The 27,530-nt window shown below is 40.8% G+C and overlaps 1 protein-coding gene across 10 annotated transcripts in view; it reads right to left on the bottom strand.

Annotated features, from left to right (window-relative positions):
• AGFG1 (ArfGAP with FG repeats 1) overlaps positions 1-27,530 on the bottom strand; it is a 150,471-nt gene that overhangs the window by 52,009 nt on the left and 70,932 nt on the right. For 6 of the 10 annotated variants that reach the window (XM_073625675.1, XM_073625681.1, XM_073625674.1 and 3 more), the window contains exons 5-6: positions 16,127-16,322; positions 788-907 (exon numbers count right to left, since the gene is read on the bottom strand). In XM_073625675.1, coding sequence (XP_073481776.1) covers positions 788-907; positions 16,127-16,322 — 316 coding nt within the window. The remainder of the gene's footprint in view (positions 1-787; positions 908-16,126; positions 16,323-27,530) is intronic. The other 4 variants (XM_073625683.1, XM_073625678.1, XM_073625682.1 and 1 more) reach the window with 2 other exon arrangements.

The following is a 27,530-nucleotide window of genomic DNA, read 5'->3' as shown; positions in this document are numbered from 1 at the left end:
ATGGCAACCAGGTTGTACTAAGGGAAGAAGGCAAGCCAGCGGAGGCTTAAAAGGATCGGTTATTGATGGCTTGGTGCCAGATACCACAGCATACCTTCAGAGGTCTAGTGGAGTCCATGCTTTGATGAGTCAGGGCTGTTTTGGCAGCAAAATGGGGGACCTACTCAATATTAGGTGGGTGGTGAAAAAGTTAGGGCTGATCGGAGTGTGTGTATATGTGTACACACACACATTTTCTTAAATGGGTAAGCAAACTACATGTCATTCCCTACTACCATTCATGTATAAGCTAAAGTACTCTTTTCTGTAGATTGTCTGACACAGAAAAAGCCTGCAGTTCGGGTCCTTGTTCACAAACCACTACAATTCATCCATTCAGTACTGGATGTAGCCAACTTTTGATTTTATCAGTTCATGTCCCCAGCTGCTCTTTACATTGTACTGTATTTCTCCTGAAACAGAGAAAGACAGCAAATGTCACCTACTGATAGAGATGACTAGAGGATCACTGAATGTTCAATACAATAAGACTCCAAGGGCAGGAATCACTTCTGGCTGCCGATATGAGGCACAAGGGTTTCTCATTTTCATTTTTTTAGCCTTCTACTAAACAGCACAAACGTGGCATAAATATTTATTAACACAACAAAATAAAGCAACAAACACAATAATAGACAACAAACAAGATGCAGAAGCACAGAGTGTGATGGAGAGGACATCACCTTGCTTATTAGCTATATAGTGCAATGATTCTCCTATGCATACTGCAGTATAGAGGAAAGACTACCTGTACTTAAGGGCTGGGAGGGTGTCTGACTCGCTGGGGCAAACGCTCCAAAACTACTCGTGCCACTAGATTGTCCGAATGCATCAAAGTTTGCAAAGTCTGCATGGGCAGAATTGGGAGCTGCAAATTGTGGAGAACAGAAGGAAGAAAGCAAAAAAAAAAGGTGTTAATGAAGATGAGCAATATGGTAACAAAAAAAACTGATAAATGGTTAAAACAAAAAAAACAAAAAAATTACTCATCAGCTAAACATACAAACAGATAAAAATAAAAAGAATGATGTGACATGGCCCGACTAGTCCTGTCCTGCAGAAAATGACTGTCAATCGTGGATTCTGACATAAACTGGTTACACTCACCTTGGAAAGGACCCAGATGCCATCATCTGGACAAGATCATCATTTGCATGGTCCCCAATAGTGCAGGATCACATAGGCAAGCTTTACTGAGCAGCAGAATTTTTATTTCACACACAAAAACGTCCTTTATGCACAACCAAATGTCATTTAATGAGTTTGATATAAGATTTGTATTGCTGCTACCAACAAGATAGTTTCAAATTGCATTTTCTTATACTGCACTAAGTGTAATTTCTTTGGGCAATAGTTTCTAATTCAGATTTCTAAACAAGGCCTAAACAATCTACAATCAACCCTGTGGAAAAGAAAAACAAAAAACATACAGTTGTCTTAAAGTAGAAAAAAAAAGCCCAAGTCTTATTATTCTTAAAGTGGAAGTAAAGTTCCATCTCTTGCTTTGACCTATAGGTAAGCCTATAATAAGGCTTACCTATGGGTAGTGTAAATATCTCCTAAAGGTGCATCATTTAGGAGATATTGATAGTAGATGCAGCCAGTGACATCACTGACGCATGCGCTCTGAAGGAACGGCCACCCGTGCCGTTTCTTCAGAGCCCTGTGCCGTGAACGGCGGCTCTCCCGTGCAGGCGCGGGAGTGACATCATTGTGGCTCCAGCCAGTCCCAGAGTCGGAGCCTGCAAACCCGGAAGCAAAACAGGTGAAGATGCTGACATCTTGGCACTGGAAGAGCTCCGTTTTAAGGTAAGTTTACCATAATGTGCTAGTATGCAATGCTAGCACATTATGACATTAGTGTGCAGGTACAAAAAGAAAAAAAAAAAATGTCCAGAGGTGTACAACCACTTTAAAAAGGTTCCCTCCCTCCTCCTCCTACCGATCCTGTTTCACCTGGATAAAAAAAAAAGATCTGTATACTTACCTATTTTCAATCCGATCCGCTCTGGTCACAAAATCCAACAGCTCTAGCTCCCCTCTGGTAAACAGGATAGGTAGGAATAAGGGGAGGGACATTTTTTAAAGCTGAACTTTACCCATAGCAACTTGATAGAAAATAATGTTCTTTAGCAAGGAACACACATTCCACATTAACCACTTCAGCCCTGAAAGGATTTGCCCCCTTAATGACCAGGCCATTTTTTGCGAGACGGCACTGCGTCGCTTTAACTGACAATTGCGTGGTCGTGCGACAGGTACCCAAACAAAATTTCCCACATATGGAGCTTTCTTTTGGTGTTTTTTTTTTTACTTTTTGCTATAATACATATCCAAAAAAAAATACATTAAAAAAAAAAAAATTTATTTATCAGTTTAGGCCGACCTATATTCTTCGTAAAAAAAAAAAAACCCCAATAGGCGTGATGTGATTGATGTGCGCAAAAGTTATGGCATCTACAAACTATGGGATAGATTTAGGGACTTTTTTTTATTTATTTTTTTTTTTATTTTAATTGTAATGGCAATCTGCGATTTTTAGTGGGACTGCGACATTGCGGCGGACAAATCTGACCCAAATGACACTTTTTGGGGACCAGTGACATTATATGCTATAGAAATGCACTGATCAATGTAAAAATGACACTGGCAGGGAAGGGGGTTAACACTAGGGGGCGATCAAGGGGTGGACTGTGCTCCCTAACTGTAGGGGGGATAGGCTGCCAGGGACATGACAGATCACCTGATGACTGGGAACAGTAGATCGCGGTCATGTTCCCTGTCAGAACAGGGATTCGCCTTGTTTACAAAGGCAGATCCCCGTTCTGCCTCTGTACTAGGCGATCGCAGGAGGACATCGAGTGGGCATGCTCCTGCAGCAAGCAGGGGGCATGCACTGACGGCAGCACGCGCCCACAACTGTGCGAGCTGACGTACAGCTATGGTGATTCGCGCAGGAGAGTCAACCTTCCGCCGTATAACGACGGCAGCTGGTCGGCATGCAGTTAATTATGCTAGCAAAATTAGTATGTGCTGTAAATTGCCTCCAGCAATGCTCCTGTGTCTTCTTGCTGGAGGCTGCCATTTTGCTGAAGCCCAGAGCCCCTGAACTGCAGTAAATCATAAAGTGGAACTAAACCCATTGATTTAACGGTTTTAAAAAACAGTTACATTTCTGGAATGTTTGGATTGCTGACTGTTACATTCGCTTGTGTCCTAAACCAAACCATCAAATGGCTGAGATCATAACTGATCACATGTGCAGCACCATGGCAGTTGCAGATCAAACAGATGCAGCTTCCTTGGCTGTAAGGGATAGGAGGGTTTGATTCTGCTTTAAGGCTGTCAGCAGATTGCCCTCTACAAACCCAAGAGTGCTTAAAAATATAGGGCAACTGAGCATGTGCAGAATAAGGCGAGACAGTATTACTGGATTTTAAGCACTTCAGCTCGGAAGATTTGGCTGCTCAATGACCAGGCCATTTTTGCGATTCAACACTGCATCGCTTTAACTGACAATTGTGCGGTTGTGCGATGTTGTACCCAAACAAAATTGCCGTCTTTTTTTCCCACAAATAGAGATTTTTTTTTGGTGGTATTTGACCATCTCTGCGGTTTTTATTTTTTGCGCTATAAACAAAAAGAGCAACAATTTTTTTTTTTTTTTTTTTTTCTTCTTCAAAAAAGGACACACAATATTTTGTACTTTGTGCTATAATAAATATCCCCAATTTTTTTTTAAAAAAAGCAAATTTTTTCGCACGATATGTATTCTTCTACATATTTCTGGTAAATAAAAAAAAAAAATAAATCACAATAAGCGTATATTGATTGGTTTGCGAAAAAGTTTTAGCATCTACAAAATAGGGGAAAGATTTATGGCATTATTATTATTATTTTTTATTTTATTTTTTTTCACCATTAATGGCTGCGATCAGCGTTTATCGGGACTGCGACATTATGGTGGACAGATCAGACACTTGACACATTTTAGGGACCATTGGCATTTATACAGCGATCAGTGCTATAAAAATGCACCGATTACTGTGTAAATGTCACTGGCAGGGAAAGGGTTAACACTAGGGGGCAATCAAGGGGTTAAATGTGTTCCCTAGGGAGCGATTCTAACTGTGGGGGGATGGGACTGCCTGGGTGAGGAGACTGATCTTTGTTCATACTTGGTATGAACAACGGATTGTTCGCCTCACCCCTGATAGCACGGAGATCTGTCTGTTTACATTGACAGATCTCCGTTCGGTCTCTGTGTGGAGCGATTGTGACCGCCGGGCACGAGCATCGGCTCCGGCAGCGCGCATGCGCCAGCTAGTGGTCACAAGGCGAAACGACAGACAGCTACGTTGGTTCACCCAGGGGAGCCAACCTGTCGCAGTATAACTGCGGTGGCTGGTCGGGAAGGGGTTAAACAGTATACAGTGGATAGAGTCTACACACCCCTGTTAAAATGTCAGGTTTCTGTGATTAAAGAAAAAAATGACAAACACAAATCATTTAAGAACTTTTTCCACCTTTAATGTGACCTATAAACTGTACAACTCGGTTGAAAAACAAAACTAAAATCTTTTAAGCGGGAAGATATAAAAATAAAAAAATAAGTGTGTGCACACCCTCTTATAACTAGTGATGTAGCTGTGTTCAGAATTAAGCAATCACATTCAAACTCATGTTAAATAGGAGTCAGTACACACCAGCCATCATTTAATGTGCCTCCGACTAATCCAAAATAAAGTTAAGCTGTTCTAGTAGGTCTTTCCTGACATTTTCTTAGTCGCATCCTACAGCAAAAGCCCTGGTCCGCAGAGAGCTTCCAAAGCATCAGAGGGATCTCACTGTTAAAAGGTATCAGTCAGAAGAAGGGTACAAAAGAATTTCCAGGGCATTAGATATACCATGGAACACAGTGAAGACAGTCATCAAGTGGAGAAAATATGGCACAACAGTGACATTACCAAGAACTGGACGTCCAAAATTAGTGAAAAGACAAGAAGAAAGGCTGCCAAGAGGCCAAAAGGAGCTGCTGGAATATCTGGCAAGTACTGGCTGTGTGATACATGTGACAACAATCTCTCGTATTCTTCATATGTCTGGTCTATGGGGTAGAGTGGCAAGACGGAAGCCTTTTCTTACGAAGAAAAACAACCAAGCCCAGCTAAATTTTGCAAAAACACATCTGAAGTCTCCCAAAAGCATATGGGAAAAGGTGTTCTGGTCTGATGAAACCAAGGTTGAACTTTTTGGCCATAATTTCAAAAGATATGTTTGGCACAAAAACAACACTGCACATCACCAAAAGAACACCATACCCACAGTGAAGCATGGTGGTGGCAGCATCATGCTTTGGGGCGGTTTTTCTTCAGCTGGAACACCTTAGTCAAGGTAGAGGGAATTATGAACAGTTCCAAATACCAGTCAATATTGGCACAAAACCTTCAGGCTTCTGCTAGAAAGCTGAACGAGAAGAGGAAGTTCATCTTTTAGCATGACAATGACCCAAAGCATACATCCAAATCAACAAAGGAATGGCTTTACCGGAAAATAACCTTTTGGAATGGCCCAGCCAGAGCCAAGACCTGAATCCGATTGCAAATCTGTGGGGTGATCTGAAGAGGGCTGTGCACAGGAGATGCCCTCACAATCTGTCAGATTTTAAGTGTTTTTTCAAAGAAGAGTGGGCAAATATTGCCAAGTCAAGGAGTGCAATGCTGACTCATACCCAAAAAGACTGAGTGCTGTAATAAAATCAAATGGTGCTTCAACAAAGAATTTGGGTGTGCACACTTATGCAACCATATTTTTTTAGTTTTTTATTTTTACTTCCCTCCACCTAACAGATTTCAGTTTGTTGTTCAAATGAGTTGCAGTTACAGTTTAAAGGTCACATTAAAGGCGGAAAAAGCTCTGAAATGATTTATCTTTGTCTCATTTTTTATATCACAGAAACCTGACATTTTAACAGGGGTGTGTAGACTTTTTTCATCCACTGTAGGCACGTTTAATGTTTTACATAGCTATACCTGCAAAAAGGGCCACCCTGAGGTCATCTAGCAGGACTTAAAGCGAAGCTCCACACAAAAGGGGAAGCTCCGTTTGTTTGCTTCCTCCTCCCTTCCACTGCCACATTTAGCACCTTTCGGGGAGGCGGTTACCTGTCAAAACAAGGTATCTGCTCCCACCTCCGTGTAAGATCGGTGATCTATGAAACTTCTGGTCCCTCCTTCCTTCCAGGAGACACAGAGGTCCCAGGAGGTCCCAGAAGACAGCGGGACCATTCAGAAAGTACAGCGCAACTCGCGCATACGCAGTAGGAAGAAACTGAAAGCACATTTTCTTCCTTTCAAGCTATCCCATCAAAAAAAAAAAAAAAAAAAAAAAAAAAAACTAATTCCCTTGCTCCCCATGTAGGAGAAGGAGAGGAAGATGCGTTTTTAGTTCAAATCAGGAGAGCAGCTTTATGTCAACCATGACTCCCTCCATAGATACTGCAGAACTGTGACCATGGCCGCCCTAGGACTGGAAGTATGTTATTTGCAGGATTACCAGGAGAGAAAAAAAGCCAATACAGCCAGAACATCTAAGGACTAGTAAACTGCAATAATTTGTTTTTGAGTTTAGATTTGCGTTAAAGCAGAACCTAAAGAAGTTTGGGGTACCAAAAAAAAAAAGAAAAACACACTCGCCTCCATGCTGCAAGATCAGTCTAACGCTATAGCTGTCACCCACCATCGCCAAGACCAAGAATTGAGTAATCACATAACCACTATTCAGTCTCAGTTTTCCTGGAGAAGAGAGCAGTGACTGTCAGTCACTTTTCTCTGCTCTGCCCCTCCAACGCTCACTGGAGCACAGAGTTGGAAATGGGGCAGCCGCAGCTGGCTTCGCCAACTGTAAGTCAAGCAGCTGGGTGGATCCTGGTCAGGATTCTTCCAAAGCCCTGAGAGGCTCTTCGGCGTAAGCCAACAGCAGGCTTTAGCCCGCTGTTAGCCGATTCTGGGTCACAGGAGAGCAAAAGTGCACTCCTGTGACCCAGAAGAGAACTATGGCCACAAAAGTAACTCCTTTTGTTGAGGGGAAAAAAAAAACCCTCTGGTGATCCATGCACATTGCAGGGATTTTAACAAACTTTGTAGCATATTCCTACAATTTGTTGCTGTGAAGAAATAGCTAAATGATTCACCAGACTGATCGCATACACATTCTGAAAGGGAGGGTCTCACTGCTGACGCAATATGTTCTAATAAGAAAAGCTGCAGTGTTTGCATCCCTTTAGAAGGGATTAAACTATTGAGAGTATCTCACCAAAACCTACTTTTTTTTTTTTTTTTACAGGGGGTGCCTACAATCAGACTTTAGTGCAGACTTCTGGGAAAATCAGTGAGCCAACCACACAAGCAAGCCTGAAATGACATTTTTGGATGTGTTCTATACACTGTGTACAGAACACCTCCAGGTTGCCATATTGCATTGAATTTTACAGAAAATGACAGTGCTGGAGATTGAGAAGGAAATGTATTTTTTAAAACCATTAAATTAGAACATGGCTTGTGTAGCAAATGTATAGGTTATATTTTTTATTTGCAAATTAAATTTTTTTCTCACGAAAGTGGAGTCTTTAAGTCCTCTGTAAAAATCTCTCCTGCAGGAATGCAAGCTCCCTCGCTGGTGTTTTTCCATCTTCACTCAGCCTTCTTCCCATTTCAGCATCTCTCACCATCTTGGGCAGACTCATGACGCAACCCTTGCGTCACTGCTGCGGCAAGGCTGCAGCAGTTAAATCATTCTGGAACCAAGGCATTGGCAAGAATGTACACTGAGCTGTGCCTGTGTGGCTCATTGTATATTTAAAAGAAACATTGCTGGCAGGCATTAGATAAACTTTCACTGAGTAAGGGGCATACAGAGTCTCTTCTTCAATAAAAGCCTTTCTTCCAGCAATTATACAATAATAGCTATAGTTCTGTTTTATGCATACTATAGGCATCAGTGCTCAGGGCAGCCAGATACAGCATGGCTCAAAGGGACTACTAATGATATTAAATTAGGGAAGACAGAGACATCATACATATACAGATTGTCTGGTTTAGGTAACTAGATAATCTGTATAAAAGCAGCCCTGATAGTTTCAGAATAAATGATAAAGTTATTATACAGTATATTTATTTAGAGTACTAAATAGCTCTGTAACAGAATAAATTTTAGGTAATGAGGAGTTCTTTAACCACTTGAATACCTTGGTCTACTATGGGGGCCCTGGAGGACAGAGAAGTCTCTACCTTGTCAACCTTTTTGCCTCAGATGAACCATTGAAATAACTTTTCAGTCTCAGTGAACACCTGCTATTAGTCCAAAGGGGTTCATTAGGAAGACACCACTTACATTGGTGGTCAGTGGGACGCATGCCTCCCTTACAGTGATGGTTGGAATGCCACACTTAGTCTGCCTAAAAGATCACTGGTGTCATGCTACTGGCTCTGGCAAGTGGGGATGGACCTGAAAATACAAAGGCACCATCAGATGGGAAATTAAACAGCCTCGGCCTAAGAACGCCCTTGGAACCTCTGGAGAAGCCTTGGTTGACAATGGCTTCTCAGTGTTGTACAATACACCCTTCCCTCTTTCTGCCCTGATCACTAACAGTGTGTTACAGTGCAGCCTCGCGCTGGGTTGAACAAAAAAAAAAAAACAACAACTGACAGCTCAGGTCAGAACCACTGTACTAACAATCCAATGTTAGTACAGAAATCTCCCCTGTTTTGACAGGGGGACAGCCCATTGGCAGAAAGCGTTGACCGGGAGCCAATAGACAGACCTTTTTTGGTTTTCCAATCGGCCGGCTTCTGTCGAACCGGCTGCCATACACATAGGCCAAATGATGGCCGTTTCTATAGAACCGGCCAATTCCCTCCTGACATTCAGCACTGCTTCAAACTGCTGAGAGGAAAAGGTCATAGGACTTGCACTGCAACTTTCTTCTGACTTGATCGGACTCAGATGCTATTTAGAAGCCTGTACAAGGGCTGAAATCTCACCCAAGTCGGACCAAAGTAGTGCAGGAACCTTTTCTAAAGTTGGAGCGACTTATGTAGCATCAGGTAAGACAGTTGTCGTAGAGAAACACTGAATTTGACATGTCATGTGACTTGGGGTCTCAAGTCGGATCCCATGTCGCAGCAGTCTGAACCGAGCCTAAATCACTGATAGCTGCAATATAACATTTTTGAAACGGTAGTTGTGTAACTGCTCAGGTATCAGGAGCAACTACTTATGATATGAAAAAAAATGTATTCAGCTACATCAAACCCAGTAAAGTTATCTGAATGACATTTAGGCCCTGTGTTGATGGTGTTTAGGCTTGCATTGATTACAACAGTTTGTGACACTTACAATGGTCAGATTTTGATTTATGTAAAACCTTTATTCTAAAAAGGAGAGCGCTAGCAGCAATTCTAGCACTAGACCTCCTCTGTAACTCTAAACTGGTAACCTGTAAAAAATTTTAAAGCGTCGCCTATGGAGATTTTTAAGTACCGAAGTTTGGCGCCATTCCATGAGTATGCGCAGTTTTAAAGAGTGACATGTTGGGTATCTATTTATTCGGCGTAACATCTTTTATAGTATACAAAAAAATTGGGCTAACTTTACTTTTTTGTTATTTTTTAATTCATGAAAATTTTCCCCCAAAATACCGTGCGAGATAAAAACTTGCAACGACTGCCATTTTATTCCCTAGGATGTCTGCTACAAAAAACCATATATAATGTTAGAGGGTTCTGAGTAATTTTCTAGCAAAAAAAATTATGATTTTTACATGTAGGAGAGGAGTGCCAGAATAGGCCCTGTATGAAAGTGGTTAATGGTAGGTTTATTTTAACAGTTAGAGACAGAACAAAAAAAAAATTCAGAAAAACGCATTTCAAAAAAGTTATAAAATAATTTGCATTTTAATGATTGAAATAAGTATTTGACCCAAATCACAGTAGTCAGACGTTTCTTGTAGATGAACACCAGTTTTGCACACATTTCAGGAAAGATTTTGTCCCACTCCTCTTTGCAGATCCTCTCCAAGTCTTTAAGGTTTCAAGGCTGACGTTTAGTAACTCGAACCTTCAGCTCCATCTACATATTTTCTATGGGATTGAGCCCTGGAAACTGCCTAGGACATTCCAGGACCTTAATGTGCTTCTTGAGCCACTCCTGTGCTGCTTGGCTGTGTGTTTTGGGTCATTGTCATACTGGAAGACCCATCCACGACCCATCTTCAGTGTTCTGGCTGAGGGAAAAAGATTCTCATTAAAGATTTTACAATACATTGCCCTGTCCATTGGCCCCTCAATGCCACAAAGTGGGCCTGTACCTTTAGCAGAAAAACACCCCCAAGCCATAATGTTTCCACCTCCATGTTTGATGGTGAGGATGGTGTTCTTGGGGGTCATAGGCAGCATTCCTCCTCCAAACACACGAGTTGAGTTGATGCCAAAGAGCTTGATTTGGTCTCATCTGACTACAACACTTTCACCCAGCTCTCCTCCTTTGGACACATTCAGATGTTCGTTAGCAAACTTCAGTCAGGCCTGTACAAGAACTTTCTTGAACAGGGCGACCTTGCGGGCGCTGCAGGATTTCAGTCCTTCACAGCATAGTGTATTACCAATTGTTTTCTTAGTGACAATGGTCTCAGGTGCCTTGAGATCATTTACAAGATTCTCCCGTGACAGTTATTTTGTGTTTCTTCCATTTGCCGATCTTGTCCCCTGCATCCTTGGACAGCTCTTTGGTCTTGGCCATGGTGGAGAGGTTGGAATCTGATTGCTTCTGTGGACAGGTGTCTTTTATACAGGTAACCAGCGGAGATCAGGAGCACTCCCTTTAAGAGAGTGCTCCTAATCTCAGCTCGGGAGCCAGAAATCTTGCTGATTGATAGGAGATCAAATACTTATTTCACTCATTAAAATGCAAATCAATTCATAGCTTTTTTTTAAATGCATTTTTCTGGATGGATGTAGTTTTTCTGTCTCTCACTGTAAAAATAAACCTACCATTAAAATTATAGACTGATCTTATTTTGTCAGTAGGCAAACGTACAAAATCAGCAGTGGATCAAATACGTTTTTCTCCTCACTGTAGGTCCTGAGTAAACCTAGTGTGCGAATAAATATAGTACTTGCAATTAATGGAGAAAATATCGGCTTGTCATCTGTGGAGGTCTTAACATCTCTAGCAGAGAACGGCAGGCAAGCAGTTGGTGTTGTGCAGAGATCAGCTGGGAAGCTGCTAGGTGGCGAGAAGGAAGTGCTGGAGAATGGAAAGACCAGCGGTGTGGTCTGCATCCAACGTCTGGGTGTCCTTGGCTTGCTTAACACCAAGGATGAGCTCCGGCGTGTTCGCACACTCCACGTGCAGAACCCGCCAGGAAGTCGGCACGGCGCTGCGCTAATTACAGGCAGTGAGACATTTCCCGATCTCTGCAGACGCATATCGGGAAAATGTCTCACTGCCTGTGATTAGCGCAGCGCCGTGCCAACTTTCTGGTGGGCTCTGCACATGAAGTGTGCGAAGACGTCGGGGCTCATCCTTACTTAAGACTCTTCTGAAATGCAGAGATCAGCCACAAAGCGGCTGGGCAGAAACACATTAGCGCTGTGGCTGGGGAAGCTAAACTGCATGCATTGCTGTAGAGCGGCGGCTTCTCTGTGTCCTCGGCTGGCTCGGCAATCTCTGCAGGGATGAGGTGAGGATATCTCTCCATCTGGTTATGGGGGTATGTTCAAGGCCCTGCACCCGCATGGATGTCATATTGGGACACAGTGGCTGTGTCAGTGCAGCCTCTATGTCCCAATAGACATGAATGAGAATGCAAAAGGTGTTGCGTGCATCACCATGCTGGTAAAACACAGCCCAGCACAGGGCACAGATGTAATCGCCCCATGTCAACAGGGCCCACACTACCCACCTCCCAGGCTGACAATGCTGCTGTCCAAAGATGTCTTTGCTGCACTTTCATCCAGAGTATAGGCACCCTAATATAAGAGGGTGTGTCACTGGCCAGACCACCAGGTGAAAACAGAGGAGAAAAAGCCTAAAAAAAAAAAAGAAAAACGAATGCAGCCATCACATCGAATGATTCATAAGCTGCAGAATTGCATTTTTTGGTTTAACCAGTTAAGGACCAGCTGCCGCAGTGGTACTGCGGCAGGTTGGCTCTCCTGGGCGAACTGCTGTCATTGTATGCCAGCCGCTGTAAGACCACTAAGGGGTGCGCGCCCACAATGTCCGCCGGCCACCCAAAATCGCTACTGAGAGAGACAGAATGGGGATCTTTCAATGTAAACAAGCAGATCCCTGTTCTGTCAAGGGAGGATAGACAGATCTGCTGTTCCTAGTGATTAGGAACAGTGATCTGTCTCCTCCAGTCACTACACTGCCCCCAAAGTTAGAAACCCATCCCTAGGGAACACTTAACCCCTTGATCGCCCTCTAGTGTTAACCCCCTTCCCTGACAGTGACACGTATACAGTAATTAGTGGCTATTTTTAGCACGGTTTGCTGTATAAAATGTCAATGGTCCCAAAAAAGTGTCAGATCTGTCCGCCGCAATGTCACGGTCCTGCTGATCACCGACATTACTAGAAAGAAAAAAAATTAAATAAACATGCCATAAATATATCCCTTATTTTGTAGACGCTATAACTTTTGCGCAAACCAATCAATATACGCTTATAGCGATTTTTTTTACCAAAAATATGTAGAAGAAAATATCGGCCTAAACTGATGAAGAAATGTTTTTTTTTTTTAATTTTTGTTGGGGGATATTATAGAAAAAAGTAAAAAATAATGTTTTTGTTTTCAAAATTCTCGGTCTTTTTTTGTTTGTAGTGCAAAAAAAAACAAAAAACCCAGAGGTGATCAAATACCACCAAAAGGAAACTATATTGGTGGAAAAAAAGGACGTCAATTTTGTTTTGGTACGTCGTTGCACGACCACGAAATGGTCAGTTAAAGCGACGCAGTGCTGCAACGCAAAAAATGGCCTGGTCATTAAGGGGGCAAATCCTTCCAGTTCTTAAGTGGTTAATACCGCTTTATCCAACCTCCCAAGCTAAAGATGGCCATATATGGCTCAAATTTTGGCTGATCCCTACCAAATCAGCAGAAACTTGAGTCAGCGCCACAAAATTTAACTTATTAATTGAATGGGAAGGAAAACCGTCAACTGAATGGTAAATGCATCCAATCAGATTTGGGTATTTAGACTGTCAGGGGTGCTGAACACAAAAAAAAAAAAAAGACAAGGAAGATTCCTCTATCTATGCTACACCGGTATCTATTGATTTTTCTTGTATGGCTCACAGAGATAAGATAATAGGGTGAGAAAAAGCACTAACACATTATAAACAAAGATGTGTAAGTTAACATTCAATATACATTCAAGAAAACAGACCGAGAAATCACATGAAATAAAAAAAAAACAAAAAAGAAAACCACACCAACGTCCTATTTTCCCTAGCAACTGGCCAACATCCAGACAAAGATCTGACACCACTGCTTCAGATATCCTGAATTATGCAGAAATTCCTTACATTATTAAACCTGTTCTTGACCCAAAAGAAAAACTAGGCATTATGCCTTAGAACTACAGCTAAATTACCTCTGTAAGTGGTGTGCGACTTACAGCGGCCAATAGATAGTGTTACAGTATTTTAACATCGCTCCTGGTCTGAAAAACAAAAGCTGCCTATAAAATTGAACCTATAAGTACAAAAATGAACATTTTCATTGATAACACAGCTAAAGAATAGACTACACCTCACATTTTGCTATTTCATCTACCTTATTAATATATATCTATATATTTGTGTATTTAACTATACGACTGGAGTTTTGATTAAAAAAAAAAAAAAAAAAACATACAAATGCAACCCAAATAAGGAATGTCACATTTATGAAAGGTCATCCAAACTGACAAATTGCCCAAGATAAAACATCCGAACAAGAAATTCAATTACACTAAACCTCTAACTTTTTTGCAGCTCGAGCAATTTTGATTTTTTTTGCCCACATGTGCACTTTTGGCCTTAAGATTACTTAAAAATCTTAAAACATTTTTGACAAGCAGAAGGCCTGTAAAATTAACAGTTAATAGTTGCAAAATGTCGTAAGAAAATTGCACAACTGATTATCAAACCTATATTTTCAGGAAAAAATGCAATAAAATGAAATTTAATGCACACAAAACAAAACCCCATTTTCTGTGCAAAATATAAAAAAGATGTGATTGTGAAATAAATACAAAAATATCAAATCTAAAAACTGTGAAACAGTGACAAACTAGGATACCCAATACTGCCCATAGGCAATGCATTAAAAATCTTTAAAGCTCTTTAGTTTACAGTTAAAGTGTCACTAAACCCACCTCATAAAAAACTAATAATAAATGGTGCATTACATGCTGTTCATACTCAGTTATTATGAGATTTGTTTTCTGTATGTCTCCAACTCAGCTAGGGATTTTGAAGCTGTAGTGGCAACTCTGCACATGCAGTTTTCCGTGAGTTTCTACGCCAAAAATTTCCTCCCCATCACATCTGAGCAGCCCATGTGACTATAGAGTCACATGTGGGTGAATACATAGTCGTAAATAACAGCCCCCTTTCTCCCTCCTCCTCCATGCCCACTAACCAGCTAAACACAATGGGGTGGGATATTACATGTAAATGAATGGAGGCTTCACCTCCCTCTTATTCCAAGACAAAGGCTGGAGGGGCATGAGACAGCCTGTGACTGGCAGAAATCCGCCCACACCATGCTATTACCACAAAATAATAGATTTAATTTTATATATATACATCTGGGAAAGGGCTGGGTGAATAGGAAAAAAGGTACTTAGATGATTTTTATTTTTTTTTTAATAAAATAATTACAGTGCCATCATCCATATACAGAAATAGAAGGGACAATGTAAACAAACAGTATGTGTTTAGTATCACTTTAACCATAAAATAATGGCTCTAGAATTATTTATCTCACGTCTGCATTCATGGTGATACCCAAGTATGTGTTATGCAACTTTTTATTTCTTTTTGCAAGTGTAAGTAGGTGTGTATAATTTTTACAGTGGAGTTCTAACAATTTTTGTTTTCTTATTGATTTTATTCCATTTTATTTTTGAACTTCATTTTATTGCTATAACAAGGGTATAATATAATAATATTGTGCAGTAACATGTTCTCTGTATAGGGCTCTATTAGACTCCTAATGTATCTCACCTGCATTAATTCTGAGCTGAGGACAGAAAGTCCCTGATCAGCACCTATCACAGCAGCAGCTAGCGGTCATCTGACAGCCGTAAACCCAGAACTGCTCTTAGCAGAGAATGGAGACAAGATTAGGCACTTTGCCAACCGCTGGTCACCCAGAAACAGGTATCTGTGGTCCAAGGCTTCCGGGAGAAATGGGAGAATTAGAGCACCCAGATCCCTTCCTTAATATAAAAGCTATTGCTAGTCTATATTAAAGCCAGGAGTCCGCAAATAAAATTAAAAACGAGTTGAGCAATGCAAGCCTGATCAGACTTTGCTACAGGAATACAACTGTTTAAAAAGAACAATTAATATGACTGTTTCCAGCTTCTTTAAATTATGCTTTTTTTGCAAAAATTTTAGTGCCAGTAATTTTGGTACAACACTTTTTGTACTGCTCTTCTAGGAGTGATGACTATAATTCTCACTTAAAAAGGTAACCTCTGAAACTCAAACTTTACCTCTATTAAACTGACAAAGCAAACACTTAACCTAAACCTAACCCCGTAACACTAACCCTAAACCCATTGAGGTGATAAATGTCAAACAGACAGATAAATACTATCATGGCAAAATACTTGGCATAAACCCTGTAGAAAATGTAATGTGATAAAAGCCTCCATTTAAGGGTCAAATTACTGATAGATACTAAAAAACATGTGCCAAAATTAAATAGTCCAGATACTATAATAAATCAGTGTATAGAAAACATTACTTGACCAATAGTAACATTGGTGATTCATATTCCCCAAAAAATAATCAATTATGCCACATACCTGTGTGACTGTTGAAGTTCGCAAAATTGGCAAAGTTTGCAGTGGAAACTGGCTGAGGTGCAGGCGTAGCAAAGATGTCTCCTCCAAGGTCACTCAGAAGGTCAAACTGCTTCTTCTCTTGATGATGATGGTGATGATGATGAGGATGAAGATGCTGCTGTTGCTGGGGCACCTGATTACGAGCCACAACAGGAGACTGAAAACGAGACCTCTATTAGCTGAACAGAAATCCATTTAAACCGTATTCTTACTAGAGACACATCAGAGGGAACTGCAAAGCTTCACTGAAACTCTGACAGATAAGTAGTGCTTTAGTAAACTGCCTTAAAAGTGGATGTAAACCCGATTCATGAGCTGGGCACATATAGTATCTCACAAAAGTAAATACACCCCTCATATTTTTGTAAATATTTTATTATATTTTTTCATGAGACAACACTGAAGAAATGACACTTTTGCTACAACGTAAAGTAGTGAGTGTACAGCTTGTAGAACAGTGTAAATTTGCTGTCCCCTTAAAATAACTCAACACACAGCCATTGATGTCTAAACCGCTGGCAACAAGAGTGAGTACATCCCTAAGACCCCATTCACACTGAAGCAGTTTTCAGGCGTTTTAGCTCTAGAAATAGCGCCTGAAAACTGTCTCCCATGCCGCCGGAGTGTGAAAGTCTGAGTGCTTTCATACTTGGCCGAGGAGCTTGCGGGACATTGGAAAAAGTCCTGCAAGCAGCATCTTTGAGGAGGTTAGCGTGAATACATAGTCGTAAATGACAGCCCCCTTTCTCCCTCCTCCTCCATGCCCACTAACCAGCTAAACACAATGGGGGTGGGATATTACATGTAAATTAATGGAGGCTTCACCTCCCTCTTATTTCAAGACACAGGCTGGAGGGGTATGAGAAAGCCTGTGACTGGCAGAAATCCACCCACACCATGTTATTCCCACAAAATAATATATATATATATATATATATATATATATATATATATATATATATATATATATATATATATCCTATTGAAATGAAAGGGCAGTACTTACAAAAGGCCTGAAAAACGCTTCGGAAGTGGCGCAACACAGGCGTTTTAACCCCCTTCTTTGGGGTTAATAGCGCCTGCAAGCGACTAAAACGAGCGGCGCTTAACCGCTAATACACAGGCGGCCCCAGTGTGAAAGGGGTCCAAGTGAAAATATCCAAGTTGTGCCCAAAGTGTCAATATTTTATGTGGCCACCATTAATTACCAGCACTGCCTTAACCCTCTTGGGCATTGAGTTCGCCAGAGCTTCACATGTTGCCACCGGAGTCCTCTTCCACTCCTCCATGACGACATCACGGAGCTGGTGGATCTTAGAGACCTTGCGCTCCTCCACCTTCCGTTTGAGGATGCCCCACAGATGCTCAATAGAGTTTAGTTCTGGAGAAATGCTTGGCCAGTCTATTACCTTTACCCTCAGCTTCTTTAGCAAGGCAGAGTCATCTTGGAGGTGTCTGGGGTTGTTATGTTGGAACACTGCCCTGTGGCCCAGTCTCCAAAGGGAGGGGATCATGCTCCGCTTCAGTATGTCACAGTACATGTTGGCATTCATGGTTCCCTCAATGAACTGTAGCTCCATAGTGCCGGCAGCACTCACGCAGCCCCAGACCATGACACTCCCACCAAAATGCTTGACTGTAGGCAAGACACACTTGTCTTTGTACTCCTCACCTGGTTGCTGCCACACATGCTTGACACCATCTGAACCAAAAAAGTTTATCTTGGTCTCATCAGAACACAGGACATGGTTCCAGTAATCCATGTTCTTAGTCTGCTTGTCTTCAGCAAACTGTTTGCAGGCTTTCTTGTGCATTATCTTTAGAAGAGGCTTCCTTCTGGGGCGACAGCCATGCAGACCAATTTGATGCAGTGTGCGACGTATGGTCTGAGCACTGACAGGCTGACCCCCCACCCCTTCAACCTCTGCAGCAATGCTGGCAGCACTCGTACGTCTATTTCCCAAAGACAACCTCTGGATAGAACGCTGAGCACGTGCACCCAACTTCTTTGGTCGACCATAGCGAGGCCTGTTCTTAGTTGACCACTCCTGTTAAACTGCTGTATGGTCTTGGTCACCGTGCTGCAGCTCAGTTTTAGGGTCTTGGCAACGTTCTTAAAGCCTAGGCCATCTTTATGTAGAGCAACAATTCTTTTTTTTCAGATCCTCGGAGAGTTCTTTGCCATGAGGTGCCATGTTGAACTTCCACTGACCAGTATGAGAGAGTGAGAGCGAAATTTAACACACCCGCTCCCCATTCACACCTGAAAGCTTGTAACACTAACGAGTCACATGACACCGGGGAGGGAAAATGGCTAATTGGGCCCAATTTGGACATTTTTCACATAGGGGTGTACTCACTTTTGTTGCCAGCAGTTTAGACATTAATGGCTGTGTGTTGAGTTTTTTTGAGGGGACAGCAAATTTACACTGTTATACAAGCTGTACACTCACTACATTGTAGCAAAGTGTCGTCTTAACCAAGATAAAATCAGCCTGAGTTTTGTGTTGGGGAGGGTGCTATAAATAGATTAGCAGGGTGCTGAACTATTCAATGAACAGCTCTGAAAGTCTCTAACCATGTGGAGAGGGGGTGTGTGCCTTTCCTCCAACTAGCTGTCTTGGCCCATAGTCGCCCATGTAAGAGCTAAAGATGCAGAAAAGCCAATCTAGGGGCAGAAGAGAGAAAGATCTGTGGATGCAGCGGCAGGAGACATGGTCACTTCATGCATGAGTAATTGTGTAGGTGGTCAACAGGAGAGGGGCTATGGTGACACCTATTTTTTATGGGTGATGGATTTTTTCACTTTGGGAAACAGAGTAGTAATGCAGAAGTCTGCCTGCTCATTTCCCTGCCAGACTGGGGACAGAATAATTTTCATGCTTTGCAGATTAAGGTAGTGTGTTCATTGTAGTTTTGAATTTTTGGGTTTACATCCACTTTAGCACAGAAAACAAAAGTTGGAGATTTCGCCCATAGAGAATCACCAGTGCCTTGCAGTAGTAGAGCTTTAGATTCCAATCAGGTGCACTACATACTTCAAGATTGTATGTTCTCCCCATGTTATTTCAAGAGTTCATATGAGCTCTTCAGGTACACTAGCTTGTAAAATCCACTGGAACAATGACTAAAGTAAACTGATCCAAAGAACGACAGCCAAACTAAGCTGGGATCTCCACTAAACATTACTCTTCATAAATTAAGCTATTCCTGGTTTTCTACTACTCTATGATTATTCCAAGCCAAACAGAGCTGCTTGTTTGGAACAATGTTTAATGTTTATTGAGATTGTTACTTGATGTCTGGCCATGACATTCTTTGAATTATATTAACTTGGGTCAGAGGCAAGCTGGCACCTGAGGTGGGGTTAAAGGAGCACAGATGTGCTTGGACCAGGGTCACTGCTGTTTATGGATTGAGATGGATTGCTGCATATGCTGCAAGAGTCTGCCAGAGCACACTGGCTCTAGGGATGCACAGATACCGTTTTATCGGCAAGTACCGATACTTTCGGTCAAGTACTCATCAATACGAATACCGACACTTTGCTGTGCGATTTGCGTCCATACAAAAGGAATTGGCGCAAATTCCAATGCAAAGAATCCAATGTGATTTGAGCAGGAATGCAGTGTGATTCCTGTCCGAATCGTATGCGATTTCCCCCACCGCTCCAGTGTGTATAAACCCAGTAGAGAAAGTGAACTGCTATGTAGTGCAGCAATAGGCAGTTTATTAAAATGCTATAACAACTCACAAAGTAAATATCTAGTCCAATCCATATCTGCAGCGTCCCCGTCCCACCGATGATAGCAAACCATAGCCACTGGAGGTGCTCACAGGGCTGAAAAAGTTCCAAGACTCTTTTGGGTATAGGGCGGAAGTGATGTTAGCTTTGGGGCGGACCACCGGACATGGTGGTTTACCATCATTGGCAGGTCAGGGACACTGCAGATATGGATTTGACTAGATATTTACTTTGTGAGTTGTTATAACATTTTAATAAACTGCCTATTGCTGCACTACATGGAGCTTCACTTTCTTTACTGGGTTCACATACATAGGAGCGGTGGGGGAAATTGCATGCGATTTGGACAGGAATCGCACTGCATTCCTGTTCGAATAGAATGCGATTCATTGCAGTGTGATTTGCACCCAGTTTGTATGGACACAACTCGCACTGCAAAGTATTGTTTTTAGTATTGGGAGCATTTTCATGAGTACTCGTGAAAATACTCGGTATCGGTGCATCCCTAACTGGCTCTATATAAATCTCATTACAAATCCAGAGAGCTTCATCTAAGGGGTAGGATCTAAACTGTTGTGTCACATCTTCTGTAATTCACAAACAATTAGAAAGCAAAATACTAACTGAAATCTGGCGCTCCAACATAAAGACTGAGCACCTCTGGCACAATTGAATAAATTCAAGTGTAGTCTAATGACAGGCAGTGTATGCTGACATATAGGGGTTTATTTACAAAAAATATCAATAAAGTGTGACCTGGTGTACCACGTGGTGCACCTCCATCCCTATTGAACATACAAATACAGAAATGTTTGCCTTTGGGACTTTGAATGTGGTGTGATACTGACATTGATGAAATAAAGAAAAACTGATTTATTGGTTCACACAAGATCTACAGTAGCCACAAACTGATGTCAGGTATATGAACAGATTTGTAATGTTGTACACATAGTATTGCAGAAAGTATAATGGAGAAGGTAAATTAATTGTATAGAGTCAAAACGTTAAAGGACCACCATATTGTGCCCATAACTTACAAAACTATTAGAGGGAATACACATGCTCATATTCAGCGGACTAGTGCTGGAAATGTCTGTCCCAGGAGCTGTGGGTGTAGGGGACCCTTGTCACTCATTCATTTTTCACTTTCTGCCTTATCTCTGAGCATTTATTATATTCACCTCAGTCACCTTCAGGGATATTGACATACACTTGCACTTTCTGTTCAGCATTATATTCATTGCTTTCAGTCGGACACTAAAGTTATACGTTGTGGTAGAGAGGTTTATTTTCTGGTATGGCTTCTACAGTCATCATCATGGAGGCCATGTTGCTTTGGGCCCAAGTACTCCCTGTTTGGCCTACCGGGCTTTTTTGGATCTTACACCCACAGCTCCCGGGACAGACATTTTCAGCACTAGTCCGCTGAATATGAGCATGTGTATTCCCTCTAACAGTTTTGTAAGTATGGGAACAACGTGGCGGTCCTTTAACGTTTTGACCCTATACAATCAATTTACCTTCTCCATTACACGTATACAGTTTTTACCTTAGAGATATCAAGTTTGCATCAACCCCTGTGGGTTGATGCAACCTTGTACTTATTTTGGACCTGTGTTATGGCAAATTGTATTTTACTGCAATACTATGTGTACAACATTATGAATCTGTTCATATACCTATCTGTTTGTGGCTACTGTACATGTTGTGTGAACCAATAAATCTGTTTTTTATTTCATCTATATCAGTGTCACACCTCATTCAAAGTCCCAAGGGCAAAAATTTCTGTATTTGTACATTTACTAAAAATTGAGAGAGCAAAATCTGGAGCTGTTCTGCATGGAAACCAATCAGCTTACTTTTTTTGTCAAAGCTTAATTGAACAAGCTGACGTTAGAAGCCGATTGGCTACCATGCACACAGCTTCTCCAGATTCTGCACCCTCCAGTTTTAGTAAATCTCCCCCATAATGTCACACCACATTTAGTGTTGATACAGCGGATATAAAAAGTCTACACACCCTGTTAAAATGTCAGGTTACTGTGATGTAAAAAAAAAAAAAAAAAAAAAAGAAAAAAAAGAAAAAAGACAAATAATTTCAGATTTTAATAATTTTCACTTTTTTCCACCTTTATTGTGACCTATAAACTGTACAACTCATTTGAACAAACTGAAATCTTTTAGGTGGAGGGAAGTAAAAAAAAGAAAAAAAACTAAAATAACATGGTTGCATAAATGTGCACACCCTTAAACTAATACTTTGTTGAAGCACCTTTTGATTTTATTACAGCACTCAGACTCATACCCAAAAAGACTATCAGCATTGCACATCTTGACTTGGCAATATTTGCCACTCTTCTGTGCAAACACACATCTCCTGTGCACAGCCCTCTTCAGATCACCCCGCAGATCTTCAATCAAATTCAGGTCTGGGCCATTCTAAAACTTAAATCTTCTTCTGGTGAAGCCATTCCTTTCTTGAATTGGATGTATGCTTTGGGTCGTTGTCATGCTGAAAGATGAAGTTCCTCTTTATGTTCAGCTTTCTAGCAGAAGCCTGAAGGTTTTGTGCCAATACTGACTGCTATTTAGAACAGTTCATAATTCCCTCTACCTTGACTAAGGCCCCTGTTCCATTTGAAGAAAAACAGCCCCAAAGCATGATGCTGCCATCACCATGCTTCACTGTGGGTATGGTGTTCTTTTGGTGATGTGCAGTGTTTATGTGCCAAACATATCTTTTGGAATTATGGCCAAAAAAGTTCAACCTTGGTTTCATCAGACCATAACACATTTTCCCACATGCTTTTGGGAGACTTCAGATGTGTTTTTGAAAAATTTAGCTGGATTTGGATGTTTTTCTTGGTAAGAAAAGGCTTCCGTCTTGCCACTCTTCCCCATAGACCAGACATATGAAGAATACGAGAGATTCTTTTCACAAGTACCACACAATTTTTACTTGCCATATATTCCTGCAGCTCCTTTAATGTTGCTGTAGGCCTCTTGGCAGCCTCCCTGACCAGTTTTCTTCTTGTCTTCTCATCAATTTTGGAGGGACGTCCCGTTCTTGGTAATCTCACTGTTGTGCCATATTTTGTCCACTTGATGACTGTCCTCACTGTGTTGCACTGTAGAATCTAATGCCTTTGAAATTCTTTTGTACCCTTCTCCTGACTGATACCTTTTAACAATGAGATCCTTCTGATGCTCTGGCAGCTCTCTGCGGACCATGGCATTTGCTGTAGGATGTGACTAAGAAAATGTCAGGAAAGACCTACTAGAACAGCTGAACTTTATTTGGGGTTAATCAGAGGCACTTTAAATAATGGCAGGTGTGTACTGACTCCTATTTAACATGAGTTTGAATGTAATCGCTCAATTCTGAACACAGCTACATCCCCAGTTATAAAAAAAAAAAAGAGTGTGCACACTTATGCAACCACATTTTAGTTTTTTAGTTTTACTTCCCCACCCTAAAAGATTTCAGTTTGTTTTTCAATTGAGTTGTACAGTTTATAGGTCACATTAAGGTGGAAAAAGTTCTGAAATGATTTATCTTTGTCTCAATTTTTCACATCACAGAAACCTGACATTTTAACAGGGGTGTGTACACTTTTTATATCCACTGTAGCTGCCTATCTCTAAGCTTACAAACAAATGCATACTCTCCAGCACTCAAAAGTTCCCAGAGGCAATAAACTCTTATATCTGTATTCGTATCCTGGTTCTCACGGACATGCCAAGCTTTGCTGCCCTCTCAAGACTGGGGAAGTCTGGACAAACTGCAATCATAAAACAAGACAGAGGGCACACCAGCTTAGTGCATTATCCTCAAAACATCTTTTATCTATAAAAAGTATTGATCGGAAATATACTCACAAACCAACAGATACATCAAAACTTGTCATAACAGCTTCAAGTCCTAGGGCTCTGAGAGGGCAGATCCCTCAAAATTAGTTAGCCTGTTGGACCCCGATAGTCCCGATCTGTTATGACATGTTTGATGTATCTGTTTGGGAGTATATTTCTTATTGATACTTTTTATAAATAAAATATGTTTTGAGGATAATGAACTAGGCTGGTGTGCCATGCTTGTTTTAAGATTGCAGCTGCCTATCTCTCTCTGAATGAAAAGGGATTCTGTGACTAATGGATTTTGAAACAGGATTTATTTTCTGCACACATGGCAAAAAATGATGATGAGAACTATTTGATATGCACACAAAAACAAAAGCTACTATAAACATTTCCAAGCCATTGTGCTCATAGAGGATAAAGATATTTTCTTTGGTTTAGCATAATAAATTGCAGACACACCTTTACAGGAATTATCTAATAAATATAGCATCACCTCTATGTAGGGCAAACTGCCCAAATACATCTGTAATAACTGTTAGACATAATTTTCACTCCCTGAATACCTACAGCATATGTTAAAAATCATGTTAGTATAGACTAGGAACAAAATAAGCAACATGCACACATACATACATAGTGTTGGTTTACTTCATCAATTACTGTATATCTTACAAACAAGGTTAAAAAGTTGAACTAATGGATAAGTAAATATCATCTAAATACAGGAGTCCTGTGTATTCTTCCTCGAATCTTGATGTGTATCTTTGTGTATTTCTTCTAGATTTGTGCAGTAATCCAGTGTGATTTCAAAACACAATGGCACCTATTCAGACAAAGCTCTTCATAACTGTTCAATGTGTGGTCACTGTGCTGCAAATTTACTACCTCAAAAAAATCCTCTAATGTAGGAATCTCCTGGCTCTCTGTAGACCGTAGAACAGCACAGTGGCTAAGTGGTTAGCGCTTAGCTGACTGTAGTTTGCATGTTCTCCTTGTGCTTGTGTGGGTTTCCTCCAGGAACTCTCGTTTCCTCCCACACTTCAAAGACATGCAGGTAGGTTTATTGGCTCACGTTTAAATTGGCCCTAGTATGTATATGTATGAATATGATTTACGGACATTAGATTGTAAGCTTCTTGAGGGCAGGGACTGATGTGCATGTACAACATATATATATATATGTAAAGCGCTGCATAAATTGATGGTGCTGTATAAGTGCCTGAAATACATTTTAAAAATAAATAGCATTTCATACAACTAGAGGACCAGAGGACATGCCGTCTCATGGAAGAGACACCGAAACAAGGAAGCACTACTTTATTGCTGAAAAATACTTGGGACGCACAGGTGGAAATTTTCCTTTGTATCTCCTATATGTCACTGGTTTTAGATAATGATGCTGCTACATATCACAGTATGAGATACTTCTTGCTGATTAACCAATTTACTGTAATGCAAGATATCACTGTTTAGAATGACTTTGGGTGATACAAGCCCTACACTCTTACTATGCCATGTAACATTTCTGGGAAGGATCAAGTCTTGAAGTATTTTGTTCAAATATAAAATGCATAAGGCATTTAATATGGACAAAACTGAGTAAAATGCCAGTTACAGGGTACAGTATGGGATGTGGGAGTTGGAATTTCACCATAATGCAGCCACTTTCTATACAGTCTAATCTGATGCCTGGAGGAGGTTCTGTGTGGAAACATCCTGTTCCCCCTGTGTTATTGGACTACACGTTCCATGATTCCTGATATCTGTCTTTGTGTATTGCAGAAAGAGTCATGGACAAAGTGGCGTACTGCTTTGCCGTAGTTCCTAACGTGGCCAGAGCAGCACATCAAAGGCACAGAAGAGTATAGAAGAAACTGTATAGTGCCAAAGAGGAGGTGGGGCAGGACCAGGGCAGGTGGGGTAAATAGATTGGCATTTTAATATATTCGCCTACCTATGTGTTTACATCAGAGCATGGAGTTTCACACAGGGGCATTGCAGGGACTGATCCCAGAGCAGCGAATGACTGCAAAAATGTGAACTATCCCCGGGACCGGCTATGACACTAAGTGCTTGGAAAATTTCACTTTGGAAGTGTTGTGTATATTGGAAACATGATGTAGTAAAAGGCACCCAGAATAAGCGTACAATATTGGCAATACAATGTAAATTTTTTATTCCTGCCTGGCTTTGGTCTTTAAAGGACCTATGAAAAGCTTTGAAGCACAGTAAAGGTTGTCCTTCTGGAGTATGCTTTTTAGTTTACTAAAAAGAACGGTTTCAAAATTTGGTATGAATGAGTCCAACATAAAATGTGTATTTACCAGTTACAGTATACTATTTACTGTAAATGTGTAATATAGCATGTATAACCACACTGCAGAGCCCTGAAGTATATGGGAACCTGCATATTTCCACCTAGTGGAAATGGATCAGATTTCTGTAACCTAAATATAAAACGCCATCAATGAAATATAGGAGAATTTAACTCACCTATGGAAACTGTACTAACTGAAAGATTCTTATCCCTACATGTCAGGTTTATAGTTATGATGTGATGTAATCAGAATCCTAGCAATGTGAGGCTAAGCAGCATATATAATTCACGGCTGTGTATCTCCTTCCTTAGGGAATACACTTGTTTTCCAGCAGGCCAGTGGAAAACAACAGTCATTATTTGTGAAGCTTGCTACAGCAGTACTTTAGGGAACACTTTATAGTGACGTTAGCTTTAGCAAAGAGTCATGTGAATAAGAAAACTATTACTATTAGAAGAACAAGCCATTTCCAGGAAAGTGGGGCCTCTAGGGAATTGTTAAGGGAGAGTATTTAAGAAAAGTCACTGCTAGAACAAGAGGTCATGCACTATAGAATGGAGTGAATAGCTGGCAGGAAAAACAAGGGGAAGTATTTATTCACTACTCCTTCCCCATTAAAAAAAGTGCCTGCAGTGAAAAAAGGAATCTAAAAAAGGTAGAAAATCAAAGAGAAAGTGAGAAATGATTTATTAAAAAAAAATGACTAGTAGTTGGCCCAGGATTAGAGGTATTTTTATTTTTTAAACAGCAATTGAACTTTCAGTTTAAATCAGCTATATGCATTTTAGGTGCATCAAAACAAAATCTTACAGGTTGCTTTCTATAAAAGAACAGCTACAACCTAAGTAGAAAAGCAGAAAAAAGGGCAAAAAGACAGCCCTAGGTGGGACTTTATAGGCACATTGGACGATAATGAATAAAAATTACATTTTATTGATAACAATTCATTGTGCAAACAGAGCAGAAGAATAAAGAGTTAAAAACATGTGGTGGATGTTTTTTATGGGGGGGGCATATTGGACTTATTATTAACCATGGCTGATCTGAGCGGCCATTGGACTTGTTATATTCTCATTGATACCTGCTGATTGCAGGGCAGGCTGTCTCGTACTGCGTATAAGGATGCGGTTGTGCCTGGCTAATATCACAGGCACTTTGGATTAAATGCAGTCTATGGTTGTGTCCATACTAACCCCCCCCCCCCTCCTTCTCTTACTTTCCCCTTTTTTTGCTGCTCCCTCTATTATTTTTTAATAAGATCAAGACAATATAAATGTTTGGAGTAAAATCTTGTGTCATTTACCATTGGTCATAAATATTGGAATACTATAATCCTTTATCTGTATGGTGATGTTTGATGTCCAGCGGGGAAATTATCTTCAGCGATTTTTTGACAAGATAGTGAGAGACCTGTTTCCTCCAACAACCCCTGAATGTGTCCTGA

Source organism: Aquarana catesbeiana, linkage group LG04 (assembly GCF_042186555.1).
Source record: "Aquarana catesbeiana isolate 2022-GZ linkage group LG04, ASM4218655v1, whole genome shotgun sequence".
Taxonomy (NCBI): domain Eukaryota; kingdom Metazoa; phylum Chordata; class Amphibia; order Anura; family Ranidae; genus Aquarana; species Aquarana catesbeiana.
The sequence above is the reverse complement of the archived record's forward strand: the minus strand, read 5'-3'. Positions and strand labels throughout refer to the sequence as shown.